The following is a 22,154-nucleotide window of genomic DNA, read 5'->3' on the forward strand; positions in this document are numbered from 1 at the left end:
TCACAGACCTGCCGCATTGTTGGAAAAATAAAGCAAGTATTACAGCGTTACTGCTCACAGACATGATATGAACCACAGTGAGCTGCAGTTAGACATTACTGAAGCAGATAAGCGTTATAATTATAAAGAAACCATTTAGAGCCATTCTGAGAGTAAAGGAAGCCCACTGTGCTTATTGGCTTGCTTTGGATTCACTTCAATCCCCAGACCAACCCAAAGCTTTCCGGGCATAATGTTCCTCAAGGTTACATCACACTTTCCAGTCTGCTGCTTTACAAGTGGATCAAGATACATTTCTGTCATTCTTCATGGGTAAATACACTTCACATATGAAAGGAAAACGCTCGATAAAAAAGAATTCCTGCAATTCCTTTGATCTGCGAGGTCTCCGTCAATGTTTGTGAACATGAGCAACTTTCAAATCAAGAGGCCGCAGAGCTGTCGCTTTGATTTCTGCTGGTAGTTTAAAGCCCTCCACTGGCAAACGTTCTATTTTCTATCAATTATCATTTCAATATCTCTTATAAAACCTCTGAAACTTTGCCATTTATTTTATTGATATAGATTTTTTTGTTTTTAGAAAGAAATTAGTTTTTAATTTTCTTGGTTTTTGGAGGATTTTGTGAAAACGCTGCTTTAATTTGAACAAAGTCTGCAGATTGCTTGGCATTGATGATTCAGTAATGCGTCTTTAAAAAAACGCCTTGTCTGGGTGTGGACCATCAGAGGCGGAGAGAAGAATAACTGTCATGCCGCCTTGCACAGCACAGATTTGGTGACTCTGCTCCACCGTGAAGCCAAAGCTCCCTCTGTCTTGCTCTCTCAGCTCCTTCTGTTCTGCTAACCTGAGGTTTGGCACCCGCTCGGGACGTACTGTTCCAACAAAGTGGATTTCACGCTCGAGGAGTTTGACAAGAAGAGGCGCAGAAGTAAATGAAATGTCTGCAAAAGCGTTGTAGTTTCGTCCTGCAGGAAGTGTTGATGCAAGCTTCATGACTACATCTCCTGATAGCCCAAGCTCAGACTTGGCACGTTTACCCTGCACACTCCCTTCATACACGTCAGAGTTGCAGAGCGTGCCTCAGATTCCTGTTCTTGCCTAAACTTTGAAACCCCAGGGATCGGGTTTGCATGCATTGTCTGATTCCGGTGAACTTCCCCTTTAAAAGGAGTCATCATGTCATCCACAGTTATGCTCCTCTCTTATCTGTAGTCCTTTCTCTCCGTTGCATCCAAGCATGGCCTAATCTTCCAGTTTGTTTGTTGTTCAAGGATGCCATTCTTCTGTTCATCTGAGGCAGTGAGCTTGTTGACAAAGTAGATGGATGGATGAGAGCAAGTACTTACGTCAGCTTCAGGGCCGCAGCGCCTGCCAGCTCCCCAGTAAGCCCTGACGCCAGGCATTTGTGCTCTACCCGTTCACGAGTACATGCCTGTCATTCGTCGTAGCTCTTGAAAAGGCATGTCAGCACCTTCGGCGGCTCTTGGCCATGTAGTATGCAGTTGGAGGCGGCCGCAAAATCAGCACCTGCGCACCTGTCTTTCAGGGTTTACCAGCAAAGCTCTGTGCCTGCACTATGTTGATCACTGTGGCCGCTCACACTTTCTATCTGGCTTTCTGCCTGGTTCTCACTTAGACTGTCACTCTCACTTTCATTGTGCGCTGAAAAGTCCTGATCCTGGCCATCCTGTGCTTTGTTTTCTGCCTCGCTATCACAGCTCTCTGACTCAGTCTCAATATATGTACATACTACAAAAGAAATACAAAAATGTATTATGCTCGTGTTGAATTTGGTCCAAAAGAGAGAGCTGGGGGGTCAGTGAAAGACAGACATATTGTTTGAACTTTGAATATGGTCTGTCTTACAGCATTGATATTTTCCCACCAATGCTATGATACCATTCAGAGTCTGGGGTGTTGGGATATGTCTTATTTATCCACATTCATTATTATTATTTTACAAGGTTTCTAATAGATGTTGCAAATGTTTTGAACCAGTTTCATCGACGTTAATGTTCTACTCTTTGTCCTTTATTATTCCAATTTGGTTTCAGTGATTAAAAATGCAATGAAGAGGGCTCTATTTGAGTCTGACAATATGAAGTACGAAGCAGGCGTTTCTGACCCAGAGCAGGGAAGTTCCAAGAACAACTTTGCATTAGACCGGCACAGTGTACATGGTAAATTTGGGGGTGATCCTGGAGGACTTAAATGAAATCTGGGCTTTGTTCACTGTACTTTCCGCCAGCTGTGGAATCCAGCTGGTGAAAGAAGCGCTTGACTTCTGAACCATCCCATTGATAATGTCATCATGAGCAGCTGTCACAGTGGAAGTTGGGCCACGTGTGCACACTGAACTGATTTTAGCTCATACTGTGAGATTTCTGGAGCAGCACTTTATGCTGTTCTTCAGGTATAGAACACAAAAGAGATTCACGTGGAAAGCTGACTGTGCTGCTAAATGACTTAATCGTGTCGTCCAAGTTTTTCAGAAATCAGTGCAGTTCGGGCTGAACCTGCCCCTCCTTCCCAAATGAAATGATCCAGACAGACTGAAGCTAATAACAGTCTTAGTCAACCTGTGCCGTCCACAATTTCCAGGTGTATCACCTGGACGTTTCCCTCTAGTGGCCGACAAAGAGCAAACGCCAGTGGTAACGTCCGCTTATGGAAACCACTCTGTGATTGAAGGCTGCCAACAAAAGCAAACAGTCCTTCCTTTAATCACATCAGGTCATGTTTTTTTCATTTGTTTACTCATCGTGTTACATTGCCCAGTGGCTGATGACCACCTGAAGACCAATACTGAAATACAACTCGGTGATTTGCTGTTTCCTGATTGAACATGTTGAAGAGGATCACCTTCATGCTCTGTTAAATATACGATCTGAACACGCTGGAGTGTGGAATACTGAATTGTCTTTCTAATTCAGGTAAAAGAAGGCTGCATTGTTGCTCCCTCTGCAGGAACCTCAAAGATGCGACAAGCCTCGTGGGCCTGGTTTGAATCCTTTGAATCCAGCTGTATCTTCTTGGTGACGTCCTGGCTGGTCTCTTTGTGAAGAGATGAGACTGGTTGCAGAACAGGACATGAAGCTGGTTTAGTTGCACCGTAACATTTCACATCGTATTCTGTGCTTTTTGTATGAGAACAACAGACTCATACTCACATTAAAATAAGGCAATAAGGCGCCAATTATCGATTCCTGTATGCTGAGGTTCAGAGGATATTTCAGACTCAGTGACACATGCGAGATCAGACAGTAAAGAACGTCTTTATGTCGCTTCTTCTGCAAGCTCTGGTGAATCTACCGGTCGATGTCGGACTGTAATGGCTCGCTGTCACTTCTGCCATCTGGTGTCTCAGAGGACTAAAAACTGAAGGTTCAGGTAGAACTCAAAATAACCAACGCACAATAACCCACAGATGGGAGCTGTGACATGTGAACAGTGAAATTATGGGGAAAAAAAACCATGAGGAACCAGACTCCAGGGACATCTCATCAGCAGCCACACAATTACAGTTACTATTATATACAGCAGCTGTAGGAGCCCCACATTCTAACAAAGTACTGAATGTCAGCCTCTCCCCACTGAACCACCACCCATCCTGTCTTTGCTCCAATTACTCTGGAGAAAAAAAAATATTTTTTTCATAATTTCTAATTTAAACCCTTCAAACATTCAAATCTGTGGCTCCCTCAAGCCCTTCCTCCTCACTCAGAATGTGAGTCATCTTGCAAATGAAGCATCTTTTACTGTCGTAGGTAAACATATGATAATGCAGATGTACTACGTCAGCACCGTCAGTGTGAACTGTTGCTTGCTGCTTGATGACAAATTCTTTAGGAAGTTTGTCTTTTTAGACGCCGTCGTTGAGCTGATGCCAGTAGAGAGTTTTAATATATCTGATGTATTGAATGAGATACAGATGATACAGAGTCACTGTCTGAAGAGGGCAGGGTGTGTGAATGGAGAAGTTCAAAACTAAAATCAGCTTTTCTTTACATTAGTCTGGTTTCTAAGGCCGTTCTTCTTAATTACTAACTTAGTAACTTCAGGTAACCCGGCACAGAAATGCTGAAAGAATAAGAGTTGCAAAACAAGTATTTCAACTCAGCCCTGAAATAAAAATAATACCTGAGTAATAGCCAGTTACACCATACAGATCTGCACAAGGCAGCCTCACATTTTTAAATGCAAAGTTTAAATGAGTCATTTTACTGGTTATCTGGTTAGCTACTGGTTAGCCTGTTAGCTAACTCTGACTGATAATAGTCCAAAAATTAATGCACAAAGGTCTTAAAAATATGTTTTATCGCTTGTATATAATGACAAAACAACAACCATGAAACAGGAACAGTAAAATGACTTAAAAGCATTGCTGTAAATATAAATCAAGGTCTAACCGTTGCCATTAATGTACCATTTCATCATGGTAACAATATGTGAACAAGTTAAACTGATAAAAATAATAGATTAGAGTTAGAATATAAAAAACTCTAATATAGAATATTATATATAATTAGATTAATATAGAATATTAAGGTTTTTGGTTACTACAGTGCATAAAACACAGTGCTCATCCTCATTTTGTCTCCTGTGTGTTGACGTCACTGCCTGAACTTTCCTCTGCTCGCTGTTCTCCCCACAATCACCTCCCTGACACTATCTTTGGTTCTGTGATGTTTGTTCGTTTGTAAATGTGTGATTGTCTTTGGTTTCTGCATGTGTGTGTCTGTGTGTTTAAATATACATGCTTGTGTGTGTGTGTGTGTGTGTGTGTGTGTGTGTTTGTTTGTGTGTGTGTGTGTGTGTGCGTGCGTGCGTGTTCCTGTCTCTGTCTGTGCTTGTGCATGTGCCTTTACGTGTATGCTTGTTTGTGTGTTCATACGACTATAGGAAGTTGGCAAAGAAGCAGAAGGAGACCGCCAGCAGCTCCACCCAGCAGAGGGAGATGGGCCCGGTCACCACAGCTGACAAGAGCACCACTAAAGTCAGCACCCTGCACAAAGACGACCCCTTCTCCACCTCCAACCAGGACCTCAACGGATTCAGTAAGTGAAAATCCTCTGCAGTTCTGGCCTAGATGTGCATTATAAACCTTCACAGTGTCCCAATCTAATATCTGAATATGCAACCAAGGTAGAATACAACAAGTAAGAGATTGTTGGGATGGTGACAGTGAATCATTCAAACAAAACGTAGCTAAAATTGTCTTGTGCAATAAATTTTGCTGTATGTTCACTTTGTTCCCTTGTCTCAACACCAAAAGCTACACACACACACACACACACACACACACACACACACACACACACACACACACACACATATCTATATCTGTGCCATTAATCATTTTGTCAGATTCATTTATTCAAATAGTGGACATCTCATTTTAGAAAAACGCTCTCCATATGTTCCTCTTCCACCAGCATCAGCAGTGTGTTGTAGTGCTTCACCAGCCTCCGTCTTCCTCACTGCACTTGTAGTCATTTTCAGCTGCGTTCCCTTCAACTCGTTCTGCTCTGCGATGCCTCCTACACATTCGAGTGCATATATGCACGTTGCCTTGGGCATTTCATGTATGCGTCTGTGTGTATCTTCACCTGCAGTCTTAGAAAAGTCAGGCTGTGGGTGCATATTCCCGTCTCTTTGTGAAATGATGTGCATGTGTGTGTGCGTTATGTGTCTGGGGTAATTAGACAGGGCCTCTCAGAAGGGCATTTTTCCCTTGAAAATGTCAGGCTGGCCTTTTGGGAGTGCTTGCCATTGAAAGCCAGGGGTGCCGGAGAGGGACTAAGTAGCAAGCTAATGCCGGCCGTAATTGCCTGCACTCCTCAAACTGCCCGTGCCGCAGTTCTGACATACAATAATGTTTTTGCATTGAAATCACTTAGAAGAGACCACTTCTATCTAGACCTCAGACGTACAATGAATCTGATATTTAAAACTTTGGATTTGTCTTTGCTTTCAATTAGACCCGACCACTGCACATTAAGGGGAGCACAGTAGTTTTCTTTTAGACCTTGGGTATCAAATCTTACTACACTTTGGCTGAGTCAGTGCATGAAGGTTTTGGTTTTTGGAGAATTTAGGCTAAAAAGAAAAGACCTCCTTCTGGGAAATGTTTCTATGAAGATCTTTTCATTCCCCTTTTAATCATTTCTGATTCACTGTATCAACAGTCATTAAACATAATAGAATAATGAAATTACGCCAAAATGCAGAGTTTCGATTAAAATTTGTCTCCTTTAGGACTGAACCCTTAAGGTATAAAACCTATATGATATATTCAAGTAAGGAGTGGAGGTTGTGGCGGTGCTAACAGCTGGAGGAGAGGTGCTAGTGCTAGCCAGGACGAGCTTCCAAGAGAAAAGAGAGGAGAGAAAGCCTGACCGTAAATGACAGAAAAACATGGTAAAGACTCTCATACTGGCCTGATTTGAACAAACTGGTTTATTGGAAAATGGACCACTACAGCTCAGAAAACACAGTCATCTGTTGGATATAAGCTGTTTGATTGCAGAACAAAGAAACAAATGCATGCATGTTTTTTGCAAGCAAGCTAGGCTAGTTATTTAGCTTAACACTTAGCAAGGCCATTTTCTGAATGGGCCAACAGATCCATCTCTAATTTATAACTAGTCAAGAGTATCTATAAGACACTTGAAGTTATGTCACATCCATCATGATCATGACTGTCGGCGTTAATAGTGTCCGTGCACATACAAGGAATGTGACTCCGGTTTAAATATCCTGCTCTCAGTGAACTTGCATAGGAAAAAAGACACACAAAGACAAAAGGAAAAAACAACTGAGCAGTAAGTTAAATAGTGCAAAAATATAAAGTAAACAGTATGCAAAGAAAAATGTGGTAATAAACAAGATATAAAATGAAATGTGGAATGTGCAGGCGTTGATGTTGATGGTGACACTGAAATTAGCATCAAAAAGCGTTCTGTGTGTCACTGTTAATTGAAGGTCTGGATTGCTTCGTGCTGCCGGGCAGAGCTGAGTAGACCTTGCTTGTGGCAAAATACTGGTCTTTAACTCGCTTTGGTGCATATGAGAAATTAAGTTTGGGCTTTCAAAAGGTACCAGACCTTCCTCCTTTGTTACTCAGCTTTGGAAAATGTAAATAATATGTCTTGGTCCATATGCCATATTATCCAGAGAGACACTCCTCTATTGTATCAGTCCATGCAAATTAATATGAAAAGCCTATGAGAAAAATAAGAGTTCTGTCTATAGCTGACCCCTAAAAGTCCATGATTCGGGTCATCGGTCTAGAAGACCTCGAGTCAAGTCGCATTTTGTCAGTCCAGTCAATGCACTGTTGTCTTTTAGCTGCGTCATTGTACGCAGAGCAACGTAAGAACAACAGCATGGCAGACTGGAAACTTTACAAACCGACTCTCAAAGTGACCATGAAGCTAACTGTGATGGAAGCGTAGAAGTGAAGGGCAGCGTGACACTCCAGCCCACTGGCTGCTTTTATTTATTTTATTTTATAGCTGAACTACGAGCTGGACGCACACCTTTCCTTCTCTGTGTGGAAATCTGATGTCTTCATACCACCAGGAATTAAAAGAAGAGTCTAAAACAAGAGACTCATGTATTCTGATATCAACTGACAGAACAAATAGTTGAATCTTTATATTGAAAATTCTGATTTGGATGCAACCCTAACGGTACCGGCACAGAGAATCCAGCACGAATGCATTTGGACCAACCACTGAACGCTACGGTTGGACGGCGATGTAGTGTGAGTCGGGCTGTGTTTAGTTTTGGCTCGTCCATTTTCCAACATGACGCCAGGTCTCTCTCTGGTTACAGCTAAACAGCCCGCTGAAATATGTTTGCGAAAGCTTTTTAGGCGAGAAATAGACAATGCAGAGCAGAACCTTGATATATTTTAGCAGCAGTTTCATCTGATTTTCCAAGCCGTTCTGCATCGAGCTGGACGGACTCATTTGCATGCAGTTGAGGAAGAGCAGCGACTAGATGCGGCGACTGGTTCGTCAACTCGCTGTCCTGCATCCGTCATGCTGTACTCTCCAGTTCTGATGTAACTGATGCTATAGCAGCATCTGCGCTAGCCTTTTAGCAGGTGCCACTGTTGCTATGGCAGCTTCTCTCGCTGTCAGCGTACCTCAACCACGTTTGCCCGCAGCTGCCAGTATTTCCTCAAAGGGCGCTTGCTGGTCCGAACCGCTGAGGTCCAGCTACAAGCACAAAACCTAAAGCCCGGCGAGATGGACGCTCGGCTCACGTGACCTTGCCTGACCTTGCTCATACAACTGCCTCGCAAGTTGAAGTCTCTCCCTCGCTGTCTCTCTTTCACAGTTGGTGTCTGTCTTATCACATGCACATTTGAAAAAGAAATAAAGCACACACACACACACACACACACAGTCACCGATCCAGGCTCAGTCCTAATGAGACAGAGAAAAACGCTGACACAAGGTAGGGGACCCAATAATATTTCTGCAGATGGACCCTCGCAGAGCAAATAACCTTTTTGTGTTGCACTGCATTCTCACCCAGTCACCAGTTATCTTCACAGGACATTGCTGTCAAAGCAGATTTCTTTTGGTATGCAGGTACACTCCTCACTGTATTAAAGTTGGGCTCCTTTCTGCGGTGCATTAGCATACAGTGCCCGTACGCATGAGACGAGAGGGATTTTATCACAGAAGAGTAGAAAATATGTTGTGTTTGGAGGTATTAGGAGAGAGGAGCAGAGGGGAGGGATGAGAGGAGAAGGGGAAGAAGAGAGGACAACAGAGGGAGGAGGAGGAGATGAAATGTAAATTATCCACTGTAGGGAAATTGGGCTATTGTACCAGAAAACAGTAGAGCAAACAGAAAGTGAATAAGAATTAGGCCAGAGGTCTGCTACATGGATAAATATCAGCATCAGGAAATTATCACCACAGTCATTTTTAAGACATTAATAAAGTTACAGACAAAGCACTGGATGAGCCATTTGTTACTTTTTATTTGGTGGTGACAGGAAGCAGCAGAAGTGCTAACACCTCATTTGTCAATTGTTTCATATCATGATAACGTCGATAAGCGATTTAAAACTCGTTATTTTCCAGCATAAATAACTTTGCCACATTACAAATCTTAATATATTGGTCTGGCTTTACTTAGACCAGATTCAAATCTGGGTTCGTAAGTCTGTTTCCATTGCAGAGATGACGTAACTGAAGCAGCTTATCTGCTGAAAAAACACCAAAAGGAGAAAACCGCTCATCAAGGTAAAGCTATAACTACCATACAAACGAAAGCACATGAATGAAGGACATTTAAGTGCCACCTCAACCACTATTATTGCATGTAGAAGATGCCATGAAGTGGCCACAGAGCCTGTAGTGACAATTTTCAAAGAAGATAAAAAATAAAAATTGCCACTCAGGTGATAGGAGCAGTCTATTAGTTTTGACGAGTATCCACAGTCCACAATATGAAGCAAATCAAAGTGCTCACAGATCTGTTCTTAGTGTCTATTTATTGTTCCAAAATTGAAGCAAATCCAAGATAACAAAAATCCAAAGGGCATGATTCAAGATCAGAGACCATACGGTCAAAAAACATCATATCACCATATCCAAACATCACTAAGATGAATGAATGGTTTTCTTTTACATAATGTGTTCATAATTTACTGGTTACTTAAATTAAGTGTAACTAAAATTCACTGTAAAAACTGAACTTAATAAAGACCACTATGGCTTCTACAAATCCGGCCCCTGATTATAAAGCAGGAAGTCTTATAATTAACTCAAAACTCTTCAACTGCATACACTGCAATAACAACAACAAAAAAAAAAAAAACATTTCTACCATTAAATAATGTAACCCACTACTTTACTGGTTTTGCATTACATCTTCATCTTCATGGTGTAGCTACACTTGGGAGTGATGGAGGCTTGGAGAGGCTTTATATCTAGCGAGGACGTGTCTTAAATCCTCCTGTCATGCTAAATGTTTAACAATCTCTCTGCATCACTCATTGGTTGTGTTTTTACACTTCAGTTTGTGATGTCAGATCGCAGTCTGCTTGGTGAAAACCTGAACGAGTTAGCAGACCAGCCTTCGGATTTCCCCGCCAACATGAAACAGAGCAGAACGGCAGCAGAGTTTGTGCCAGAACTTCTCCAAATGAGACAGAAAAACAACCCTCTGGATGTCCAGTGTACAGAAAAGTGACATAAGACAAGCAGAAGGAGGGTAGAGCTGAGGAGGCGAGACGAGAGGAAAGGGGAGGATGGGGGAGAAAGGGGCAGAAGGGAGGTGTTTCATGTCACCGGCTCAGTGAGTACGAAGAAAAGCCGGAGGAGAGATTCCCACTAATGGCCACCAGCTTGGACCGCCAGGCCTCCGAAATACACAAAACTGATGAACGCATGCAAAAATACTGTATATGCTGACATGCATGAGTACTAATTGGCTGCCGAAAGCCTGCAGATAAAACACAATTTTACTTTTAGGTGAGCACACACACACACACACACAAACACACCCGTAGTCACACACACCACCTCGCTGCAGGACCTGTGTAGGCTAACTGTGATATTGTGCGAATTATTGAGCAGGATGAGCGAGCATATAATATGTCACAGTCAGTCTCCCTGCAATCCCCCTAGGTTTCATCTTATCCTGCATTTGTGTGTGTGTGTGTGTGTGTGTGTGTGTGTGTGTGTGCGCCTTTGTCTATCCTGCATATCATTTATTAATAGCCTCCAGCAGTCTGTGTGTATATGGGAGATGCAGAGTGTATCTGCATGGACCTGGTAGCCATCAGTCACTGTTTAAGAAAGCAAGACCAGATGGTGAATCATCACAGTATCAGCTCAGCTCAGCTCTAACAGCTTATTCTGCTGGTGATAGAAAATTGAAGGAAAGTTAGCCTTGTAAGCTAAAAAAAAAAAAAAACTGATTGGAGTGGCGTCTTCAAAAATGAACGTGCGCCCAGATTATGGAGCGACGCTGGCGGGACACTTTTTCCTAGAAAGCAGTCATCCAACTTGTCAAGAACAGATGAGCTGAGGTCAGTTTAAACTGGAGGAAGGTGCTGTGATCCTTCATGCCGTTGGCTTGGTATCTGGGCTGCTGGTGTCTGCTGGAGAACGCTGCTCTCCGCCGTTCCTCGCCATTGGTTCATTCCGTTTTGTTTGCACCGCCATTCTTCATGCAAGCCACAAAATCATGTAATTGTATTGACCAACATTGAGGGTTTGTCATATTTGAGTGCACGCTCATTGAGACGGAACCACTTTAGGCTTCAGAATTCGATATCGGCAGCATTGATGGTGCCATTAGTGTTATAGGCTGGTTCCTCGTGCTGTTGAGTATGGAGTATTGATCTCCCTTTGTGCATGTTTTCATTGTTAATTGTGTCCTGTGATGATTGATCGTTGTTTTTTCAGATGAGCTCACTGACCTGTGCTCCTCTCTCCCTGTGCTTCTCCCTCTTTTCCATCACCTGATTTGTACTTTACTTTCTTTTCATTTCATTTTCACATCCTCTGTCCTTTTCCCTCGTTTCCTCGTCCTCTTATTCACCTTCCTCTCACCTCCCCTTCCTTTCTGTCTCCTCCCCAGCCTCCCCCTCTCCCTGCTCCTTCTCTGTGCAGGGAAGCAAGACACTGCAGAGTAAATCCCTGCTGAATTCCTACTACTCAGGTACACACTTGTATACACACACACATAATCTTTGGAGATGCTTTAGGCGATGATTGGATGGCTGTAGCGGCTGTGGAGTTGCCTGCAGCTGAGACTGACCAGGACAAACTATCCCTATAAACCACACTGTGAAGAAAAAGCTCTACAGCTCTTAATGCTTTCACCAATACTTGTAGAACATGTTAATGGTCCTCAGCTCTCTGTCAGCTCCTTTTCTGTGAGAGAACCGGACAGAAGAAAACAAATCTTACACATGGCGGCAAAGAAACGGCCAAACCTGCCTTCTTCATCATATTTTGTACTAATGGTGATCCCTGCTTGTGTTTCTCAGCCGTGCAGACGGTGACATTAAGGTCAATATCACGAAGGATTGTGCTTCCTTATCAAAGCATGAGGGCAGACCAAATATAGCCAATGTTTGACTGGAATCATGTTGATCGCTGTTATTGATTGGCCGTTTGTGCTTGCTTTTGTGTGTCACGTTGCGTGTGCAGTGTCCAAAGAGCCGGTTCCAGCCACGACCTCCATAGGTGAGTAAAAGCCATTCAGCTCGCTTTTATTTCACAACGCTTTCGGGCGCGTGCGACGTCCGAGTCACACGTGGGAAGCGGTGTACTTCACGTGCACACACACACACACACACACACACACACACACACACAGTTTACACATGGGCAAAATGAAATGTCAAAACCATTTCCCGGTACCTCCTTTCTGTCTTTTTCTCTTCATTTTTCCTCCCTCTCTCCCCTTCTGTTGGCCAGATTGACCACTTCTTTGCCAAGGAGATTGGCTCTGGCCCCTGCCAAAGTGTGTGTGTGTCTGTGTGTGGTCAGCCTTTGCACGAGTAGACTATTTCACACACACACACACACACACACACACACACACACACGGAGGCATAAGTGCTGTAGTGACATTTGTCTGCCGGTCTCTCTTCACGGGAGTGTTTCTGCTTTATGTGATAATACTTATCAGCCAGCTGCCACCTCGTCATCTTCCCGCCACACCTCTTCTCTTCCATCCACCTCTTTTACTTTCTTCCACCTTCCTGTGTTCTGCCCGTCCGTTTCCTCATACCTGTCATCATGTCTGTCGCCACATCACAAACATTCTTCTCTCCTCTGCTTGTCGATTTTAGGTGCCATTTCTTTTTTCTCTGTGCTGTTTTTCCTTCTTTTCTTTGCTCATCATCAGATGTTCTCTCATCCCTTTTTTCCACATTTCACTCACCCCTCCTTTCCTCTCTTCCATTTCTCAGTCCCAACCTCCTCTCTCCTCCTCTCCTCTTTTTCTGGAAAGGGCATCTTCTCCTTAAACGCTGTTGTTAATCAGCTGAATTGCTGTTACACCTGCTGAGCTCATGTGTTAACTGCGCAGGAAGCACAGAGCCAGACCTCCAAAACAGACAATTACTGTGGCAGAAACCGACTCTGCATCTTATCTACTCTCTAAAACCCGACTGACCAACAAAAAGTGGTCCAAAGGGCAAGAAGAAAACTGAGCAGTATGTCCACATTCTGCAGCGATGTGCCAGCCTCACATATTTAAGGTGGTCTGCTGTGATCTACATCAGCGGCTACGCGGGGTTCTGTGCCATTTGCTGACGCACATCAAGGCATGATGAAGCAGAATGCAAAAGAACGCTCGAGTGATTTGTGCAATGGCACGAATTCGCTGTCATACATCTTCACGGGGCGATGTTAGCGTTTTAGTGGAACCATCTGTTCTCTCTACAATTAGACTGAAAGACAAGAGATGTGAAACAAAACTTTGGTCGTTACTGTGAAGAAAAATACATGTAGAGTTTAGACATTAGAGCAAGTGTGGCGTGAGGAAACTTAACAGATGCAGCAGCAAAAGTGAGGAATAAAAGTATTTGTCATCCATTGTTGTGTACATCTATCTTCTCTCATCTGTTCATCCATCCCTTGACTCTTACATCCATCCATCCATCCATCCATCCATCCACCCACTCCTGCCTCTAATCGCTCAACACTCCCTCACATCATCCTTCATCTTTTGTTCTTCTCTTATTTCATTTCATTTCACTCTCCTTTTCTCTGCATCTATCCATCCGTCATCCCTCTTGTCACTGTCCCACCTTCACTCCTCCTGTCTCCCCAACTCCTAACTCGTCCATTCCTCCCACAGGGTCATCTGTCCATCCATTCATCCCATCTATATGTCCATCCACTCATTCATAATCCTTCCATTGTCCATTTGTTCATTTCCTCATATCTGTTAATCTGTCCATCCACTCTGGCGCTCCATCGCTGTCCACATCCATCTTCCTTTCTATAGCGTAGTTGATTCAATTAATCCCCCTTCCATTCATCCATCCACCCAACTGTACGTGCATTACTCCCCCTCTAAAGCCTCTCTTCATTCCACCTGTACTCCACTCTCCCATCTCCCCCTTCTTACCTCCCTGCAGCCCTTCTTTCATGTGCTCACCCCTCCTTTCCTCCATCTATCCGTCCATAAACATCATATAGCAGCAGCGCTTGGTGCTGTTCGCACGTCATGCTGAGAATTGCAATTATTTTATTGATTGTAGCAGCAGTAAATTAGAGGATGGAGGACCTGCAAACTGACCATGTTGCTATCATCACCATCTTCATCGCGATCATCATCCTAGGCCAAAGAAAGACGCATAGAGGAATAAAGTATAGAAGACAGGCATGAAGGGAAAATAAAGCGTTAAATAGGAGCATTTAACAGAGAATGTTTCCAGTTACTTCACAACAATTGTTTTTTCCAGTATGTGTGTTTGTTTGCAAGTTTAATCCAAGCTGAGATGTGCTGCTGCTTCGTTTAAGATGTTTTTATCCTACAGAAACACGTCTTCGCCTTCAATTCTTTCAACAATTTTCTGAGTTGAATGCTAGCAGCGTTTCATTAATCGCATTGCTTTAATTACTTTCGGTGTAGCACTACAATACCCCAGCTAGCTGTCTAATTAAAAACAGACCACACTTAGTTGGCTTCCTCTATAAATATGCTCATAAATTTCTAGAACAAACAAAACAGCCTCCGTTTTGGTTCAAGACTGGAACACAAATGTGAGCCCTACAGACTGATAAATGTTCAAACGAAGCATCTGTACAGGTAGAAAACAACCAAAAATGTGCGACTGACCTGGTGGAAGAAAGACAAACACGGCCACCAGAACGAACACTATCAAAATAATTTTCATCTGATTTGAAAAACTTCACTGATTCCTACACTTTAACTCTTCCTATTCCTGTTGAGTCCATCCTGTTGTTCATTTTATCTGAGGCGGCCTCCGAGGGTGGCCGAATTCAATCACCTAACAAATGGATAGAAAACATTTCATTTTTAAAGTAAGAATCCAACATTTAGACACGTTCCGGTACCTTTCAGGCTTCTGGAAAGGGATAATGGTACCAGGAGCCTCAATGGTGCCAGTGAGGATCGTTTTTTAATAGCTTGCAGAGAGACGGAGAGCGGGGGGAGAGAGAAGAAAGTTATTAAGACGACAGTGAAAGAGACATACAGATTGAGGGATCAAAGACAGGGAGAAGGAGCTTGGGTAAATCCAGTATGCATTGCAGAGCAGGGTTTAGCTGTGTGTGTGTGTGTGTGTGTGTGTGTGTGTGTGTGAGCGGGCGTGCGTGCGTGTTTCTTATTGAACCGGCTGTATAGCCTTCTCCTTAGCTCAGGTGTTTTCTCAGCTATGGAAGTAGGATTTCATACTGACACACACACACACACACACACACACACACACACACACACACACACACAGACTCACTCATAGAATCTTGCATAAAAAGCATCCACAGAGAAACCAACACTTACACAGAGTACAGCATGCACAGGTCTACAAATATGTGCATGAAGAGACAAGGGCACATCACAAAGTTACAGATATTCACAGAAGCACAGACTCACACAAATCCATATGCACATACACTCAGCACAGTGTTAACACCGACGCCACGTAAATCCACTGGATCAGTAGAAAGCCACCGCAGCATAGCGTGCATTTCATGTGCAAACACGTTTTCCTCTAAAAATCAATTTCGCAGACACTGATGTATGTTAAAAGGTTACACGACACTGTTCTCTGTCAGTTCACAACGCACGCGTCAGCCTTTTGTGCCCCGGCCAAGGACAGCCCTATGCTGATCTTAGCACAGGAGTCATGGTTTTCCATAGATCAGGAGCTTTTTGTGGTTAATTAGGCACACACTGGCGCAAATGCAATGACACAAACCATGCAGAGATGTCCCAGGAAACTGAGAGCTGAGAATAATACTTAAGAACGAGACATGAAACTAAAAGTCACTGTGCCTTGCCTTTTCGAGGACATCTAAAACCCAAGCATATCAGACAAATTAGACCATTGATGCATTAAAAATTGCTGACTTTGGTTGAGACAAAATTTTTGCATGTGACACGACTTCACAGAATATATCTGTATGAAAGGCTCACTCTCTTTGATATGTTGCTCTTTTATAAACAGCTTAAGAAGCTGGCTAAATTGTTTGAATATATATATAAAACATTCCCATCTCCCCTCTTAATATTAAAACCAGGCCCTAGTTGTTCATGGGCAGTTGTTTTTGGTGGGCAGGACCTGCAGCCCAGGAAGGAGCTTTGTCTCATTCTCAGAGCATCACATACCACCAACGCTTTGTCACGGCCCTCCGCATCTCAAACAGATGCACAAGGTATCCTTCAGCATCTGTTTGAGATGCACCAGGCTTTCAACTAACTCCAGGTAACTGGTGGATGGATGAGTCAACCGCTTTCAGCCAGGAGACCGGGGGTTCGTGTCCATTGTGTGAAACCAAGAGTGAAAGATCTTGTCCTTAACCTGACCAAACTGTGACCGCCTCACAACATCAACCATGATGTATGGCAGAAAAGCTTTGTGCATCACTGGAATGAGAACGTTTGGGCCTTCAAATACTGCTGTGATGGGTTTACATTGGAGCTATCTGAAGGCCCGATGGGTCTCATACAGACGCTCAGTGGTACTTTGTGCATTTGTATGAGATGCAGAGGGACTGAGAACGGGTTGCCTATAGAAACACAGGAACATATACAATGTTCCTTTCACATCTGGTGTTCTCATGTGCTGGGTGATGACTGAAAAAATGTGTTCAATTCAGAAAAGACACCCGATCCCGTGTAAAAACAGTGCTTCAACAATCTGCATAGAAATTATATTGGGGTAAAAAAAGAGTAATATATGAATAGAAGATTCAGAGAAGACATAAGCAATCAGGAATAAAGGATTGTCTTCTTTTTTGTGCAAATTAGTGCCAAAATGTTTTCTTGGTTTCTTGGAACAGTAAAAGTGGGGACACAGAGAAAAAGTGGTGAAAGAAGCTCCAGCAGGCCAACATGCATATATAACAGAAAGAGGAGCATCTTTGATTTTCTCAATGCATATTTTTCTGAAGTTAAATATTAAATCCCTGCAAGTAGACGTCAGTGGTGTGACATTTTTCCTTTTTAATGTGTCTTTTGGTGGCTATTTTGAAGATGCACTGCACTTGAAACACTGCAGCAACGGCTATGCTTGTGCACGGCGTCAGTGGGAGGTGGTCCAGAGTCACCTCCTGTGCGGAGCGCTCATAATTTCCATCCACAGCCCTGCTTGTATTGGAAGGTGTTTTTCCGCAGCATTACCGAGGGGCAATTATTTTCTCCAGTCTAGTTCAGCGTAGCATTAGGCTGCATGCAAGGTGATTATGGCTAATGGTAGTCATTTTGTTTGGCCATAATGTGGCAGTGCTGGGTAATTGAAGGTGAGAGCAGGGTTGAGAGATAGTAATTTATAACTTTTATGTGCTCAGGAAAGATTGAGCCTCTGTGCTCTTTTCCAGCCACATCTTGACTGCCTGCTTACTCAACTTATATTCACATGTCGTGGTCTGTCAGTCATTGTCAAGTCAGTATGACTGGATAGTTTGTCAGTCTTTGACAATCGGTCACATCCTCTTTCAGCACACATAGCTACATATAGATTTATTAAATAGTAACAGAGGCCAGCATTACCAAAGACAATGTAGATGGCAAAGATAAAAACACAACAATGATGAAATACCTCTCTGGAAAGACTACAAGATCAGGGGTGTACTGATCTGATAGCACAAATAATAAAGCACAATGGAAAAGGCACAATAAAAATGGATGTTTGACTATAAAGGAACAACTGGTTGAGTCTTTGTTTGGTTGAGTTGTTGTTTCTGAAGTCACTTCCTGTTTACTATAAAGTGAACTATATTCACCTTTAAATTAAAATCCAATGGAATGAAAAAGATAATGTCCATTGCAAAATTAATAAGAAATTAAATCAATTAAATTCTAATTTTGCATTTCATGCCAACAATTCCAAAATGCAGCGCATCACATTAACAATGCATCTTCATCTCTCAACAACTGACCACATTCATGACCATTCCCAAAGTGACCTATCTGACCAGCGAGAGGCCCACCTGACCATCGTCTCAGTTTGCTCTGGTTTAAATAACAAATGGTTAAGTTTAGGAAAAAAGGTTGTGGTTTGGAGCTACAATAAATACTTTACTGTTGCCTACATTATGTAAATTAGGCATGTTGTGTACATTAAAATACACACAGGACATGAACAGCTGTCTGCGTTTGTTTGACCCGTCCATCCACCCCAGCTCCTCCACATGCAGACTGCCTCGCTTTTCTTACATCACCTGACTTCCTCCTTTGCCCCCCTCATAATTACTACAGCTGTTACGAGTTCGCATAAACGTGAATATAGGTCGTAATACCCTGCTTGCGCAGACGACCTACACGGCTGTATATTTTATTACGTGCTGTATATAAATGCATAAATTGCCACTGTGTGATCCTTCAGCTGTGAATGATTGTGACTCACGTGTGTTCAAAGTCTCAGTATATAATAGTGTCTTATATTGGAAGCAGTGGATAAGTGGACGGCTGATTTCAGACTCAGCCTCGAAACACATCACTTTCCGTGCACTAGAGGATTTCCTCCCATATAAACCATTACGAGACACCAGCTGTTCAGAACAGCAACTGTAAAAGTTGGATAATTAAAAGAAGGAAAAGCTTGAATCACTTTTCTCTTTTATTTGGCCTTTCACAGCAGAAAAACAGACGTGTCTTTGTATGAAAATATCGTATGTTATTACTTTAATCCTTCACATCTCTGGTAATTATCTTCACGCGTGCGGTCGTCTATGCTAACATGCCGAGCAGCAGGAGACAAACAGTGCTTCCCTGCCCATCGAGGATATGAAGTTAATCCCACTCTCTTAGCAGAGAGAGCTGTCTGTCTGTCTGCGCGTCTGTCTGTCCACCAGTCTCTGTCTCACTCTCTCTGGTCCTGCGGTTTCTGTTAAATGCTCGGCGGCTTCACAGATCACTGTGTAGGTAACCTACAAGCAAACACCCACCTACACACACACAAACACACACACACACACACATCAGCATATCTGTGTTCAGCTCTGGTGCCTGTAAGTTCCACAGGAAGTGGCTTCATATGCACACACACACACACTTAGCGAGGACTTTGTGAGTCAGTGTTTTCCTTTCTCGTGTCAGGAGGAAGAGGTGAAATGAGGTAAACTGCTGGGATACTGTCTAGACCAGTTGATCTCTGTGCCCCGCAGTCCAGATATATATTCTGCTGCCTCTCTGATCACTTCTGCTGCTCCTTCTCTCTGACTTTGTCACTCTTGGTTTCTGTCGTTCACTCAGTCTGTTCTCTCTGTCGGTTTTCTCCATTTAAATTTAGCTTTTAAATCACGTAAGCTGAATTTGTCCAAAGAAATAAAGAAACACTGCTTAATAATAAAGTACCAAAAGTGTATCTTACTGGTTTATTAGAGATTTTATTCAGTTTATTTCTGCCTCATTCATTCTTTATTTCTCTTCTTTCTCACTCGTCCTTTGCCACACCCTGCCTCTCTTTACCCTCCAGTTATCCACGTCCCTCCTCGTCCCTCACTTTAACCTCCACCCTCGCTTGTTGTTCACCCTCCTCAGGTTTCAGAAAGTCCAGAAAATGGCTTTAAAATAGCCAAAAAATGGCTGTAGCAGGAAAAAAAAGCCATTGTGCTGGAAGTATGCTTATATGCACACATACAAAAACAGGCACTTGAGCGGCATGAACCTCTGCAGTTGTTATACCACAAAGCAAAAAGTACGTGAATCAGTATAAATGCACCGGATAGTATTGCTCGTTATCTTTCAGTATGCCTTGAAGTGGCGGCTGAGAGAAGACTTTTCTTAGCAGCTCTGTGTGTGTTATTTCTGACGAAATGCCTGATGCCATCAAGTTTATCTTTATTATTTTAGCATTGTGCACGGTGTGCACAAAATGAGGAAAGTATGTGATCAATTTAGGCAGTGAGGAAAAACTCCAGTGAAAGAATGAAGATTGCTTCGGAGGGTTGTGCGAGTAACCCTCGATGCTGTTACTCAAGGTCTGCCGTTTTCTTTTCCACCTGCAGCCCCTAATGGGCTCAAGGTTCTTTTTATTTCCTTTTTCATTTTCCACTCTTTGTCCGCAGCTTTCTGTCCACATTTCCTTCATCCTCTTGCTTCCCTCCTCCTCTGGACAGTGGCTCAGCTGCACTTTTATTTTCCATCTTTTATGCTAGCGGCTCACTGTTCCACTACAGGCAGTAATGTGTTTCAAATATCAGAGCGATTTTTCATCCATACCGAAGAGAATTCCACCGGCTTGCCTCTGCGGCAATAAAATGAAGTTGAACCTGACCTTGTGCTTCATAGAAAGACAGAAAGAGGGAGAGAGAGAGAGAGAGAGAGAACTTTCCAGCCACATCTTATCGTTTTTTTTTTTTCTTTTAAACACTTCCCGCTAAGATTTCCGTATTTGAGCAGCACAAATGTATCCAGCTCTTAACCTTTAATGCTGAAAGGTTTGCAGAGATGTTATTTCGACATGGCTGGCACAGCAGACACAAGTGATGCTTTAATTCACTCAGACAGGACAGGCGACAGGTGTATGGCACCTCTGACATCGTATGTGGTTGTTAATAAGTGTGAAGACTTTTTTGGACGATTTTTAATTGTTACTGGTTTTCAAGCATGAATACGATCATGGTTATATGTCATTAGTGTGTAATGTTTAACATAATTTCAATTTCAGCTTCAATTATTGTTCGACTACTCCAGATCCAATCACTGCATGTGTGTGTGTGGGTGCTGGCTGAGCAGGGTCTGTAGATAATGTCTTCCCCTGTGAGGACACACAGTCACTTGCTACTGGAATGAAGTAATTTCTTTAGTTTGATTGGATTTAACAGTAATTACCAGTTGTGGATATCAAGGATCTCACTAAAGTATATTGAATCATACAGCGGCTACAGAAAACACTCACTTCTAATGGGCTGGCATTAAATTTATGTATAATTATAACTTGAACATAGTTCTGATCAACAACTTAACTGTGTTTTTTGTCATCATCATCATCCTGCACTTATTATCACTTGCATAGCAAAACATATTAAACAGGAACCTCAAATTTTGAACAAAACTGAATTTCGGGGTGTTTGTGTTTGTCACAAAGAAGTGGATGCAGGATTATATTTGCATTAATCATGCAAAGGTGCAGTACAAGTGAAGGCTGCGCAGCTTTATAAGAATATTTTACCTTTAACTTTGAAGGATTTTTGTAAACGGATATAAAATATAGAGTCAGGTAGATGTGCAGCACGCTGGCTGTGTTGAAGGGGTTAAGAGTTAACACAGTGATACTCTGAGTCCAAGTCATCCATAACTGACTCTTAATAAAGTCACCGGATGGGGGGAGGGAACTTTATATAGCACACTGCCAAGCATGAAGGACTGCATTAACATACACACTCACTGACAGTGTAAACGGCCTTCGCGCACACACACACACACACACACACACACACACACACACACACACCAAAAACTCCCAACACTCACTTCTCTCTCTCTCTCTCTCTCTCTCAATCAATGCCTCTCACTTACATTGTCAAATACACACACACTAGCCGCACACACTCAGTGCTCTCCATGTGTCTCTGTCTCACACACACACACACACCCTTGTGACTGTGGGGTCAATAAATCTCCCCATTAGCATTGAGATGTCTTCATCATAGTCAGTGTTGTGGAGCTGCCGCTATGACTCCATTTCATGCCTGGCTTAATGCATATTTGACCTTGGTGTGACTTAACATACGCACACACATTGCACACACGCACAGGCACGCAGAGACGGACACACACACATCTCTACACAAAGCCTCACATATAGAAAGGGGGGCATGAAAATGCACACATTCATAATAGTGCTGCAGCACACACACACTCAAACACCCATGTATTGCTTACATGAACTTACATAGATGCATTCAACACACACCAGGTGCACACCTTGACCTTGGAGGCAGCTGCAAGGAGCCCTGGGAATTTT

General features: G+C 42.9%; 1 protein-coding gene across 1 annotated transcript in view; it reads left to right on the plus strand.

Annotated features, from left to right (window-relative positions):
* ptprt (protein tyrosine phosphatase receptor type T) overlaps positions 1 to 22,154 on the plus strand; it is a 312,082-nt gene that overhangs the window by 231,784 nt on the left and 58,144 nt on the right. Inside the window, exons 19-21 of the mRNA XM_041962443.1 lie at positions 4,904 to 5,058; positions 11,618 to 11,698; positions 12,193 to 12,228. Coding sequence (XP_041818377.1) covers positions 4,904 to 5,058; positions 11,618 to 11,698; positions 12,193 to 12,228 — 272 coding nt within the window. The remainder of the gene's footprint in view (positions 1 to 4,903; positions 5,059 to 11,617; positions 11,699 to 12,192; positions 12,229 to 22,154) is intronic.

This window comes from Chelmon rostratus, chromosome 2 (assembly GCF_017976325.1).
Source record: "Chelmon rostratus isolate fCheRos1 chromosome 2, fCheRos1.pri, whole genome shotgun sequence".
NCBI classification, from domain to species: Eukaryota; Metazoa; Chordata; class Actinopteri; order Chaetodontiformes; family Chaetodontidae; genus Chelmon; species Chelmon rostratus.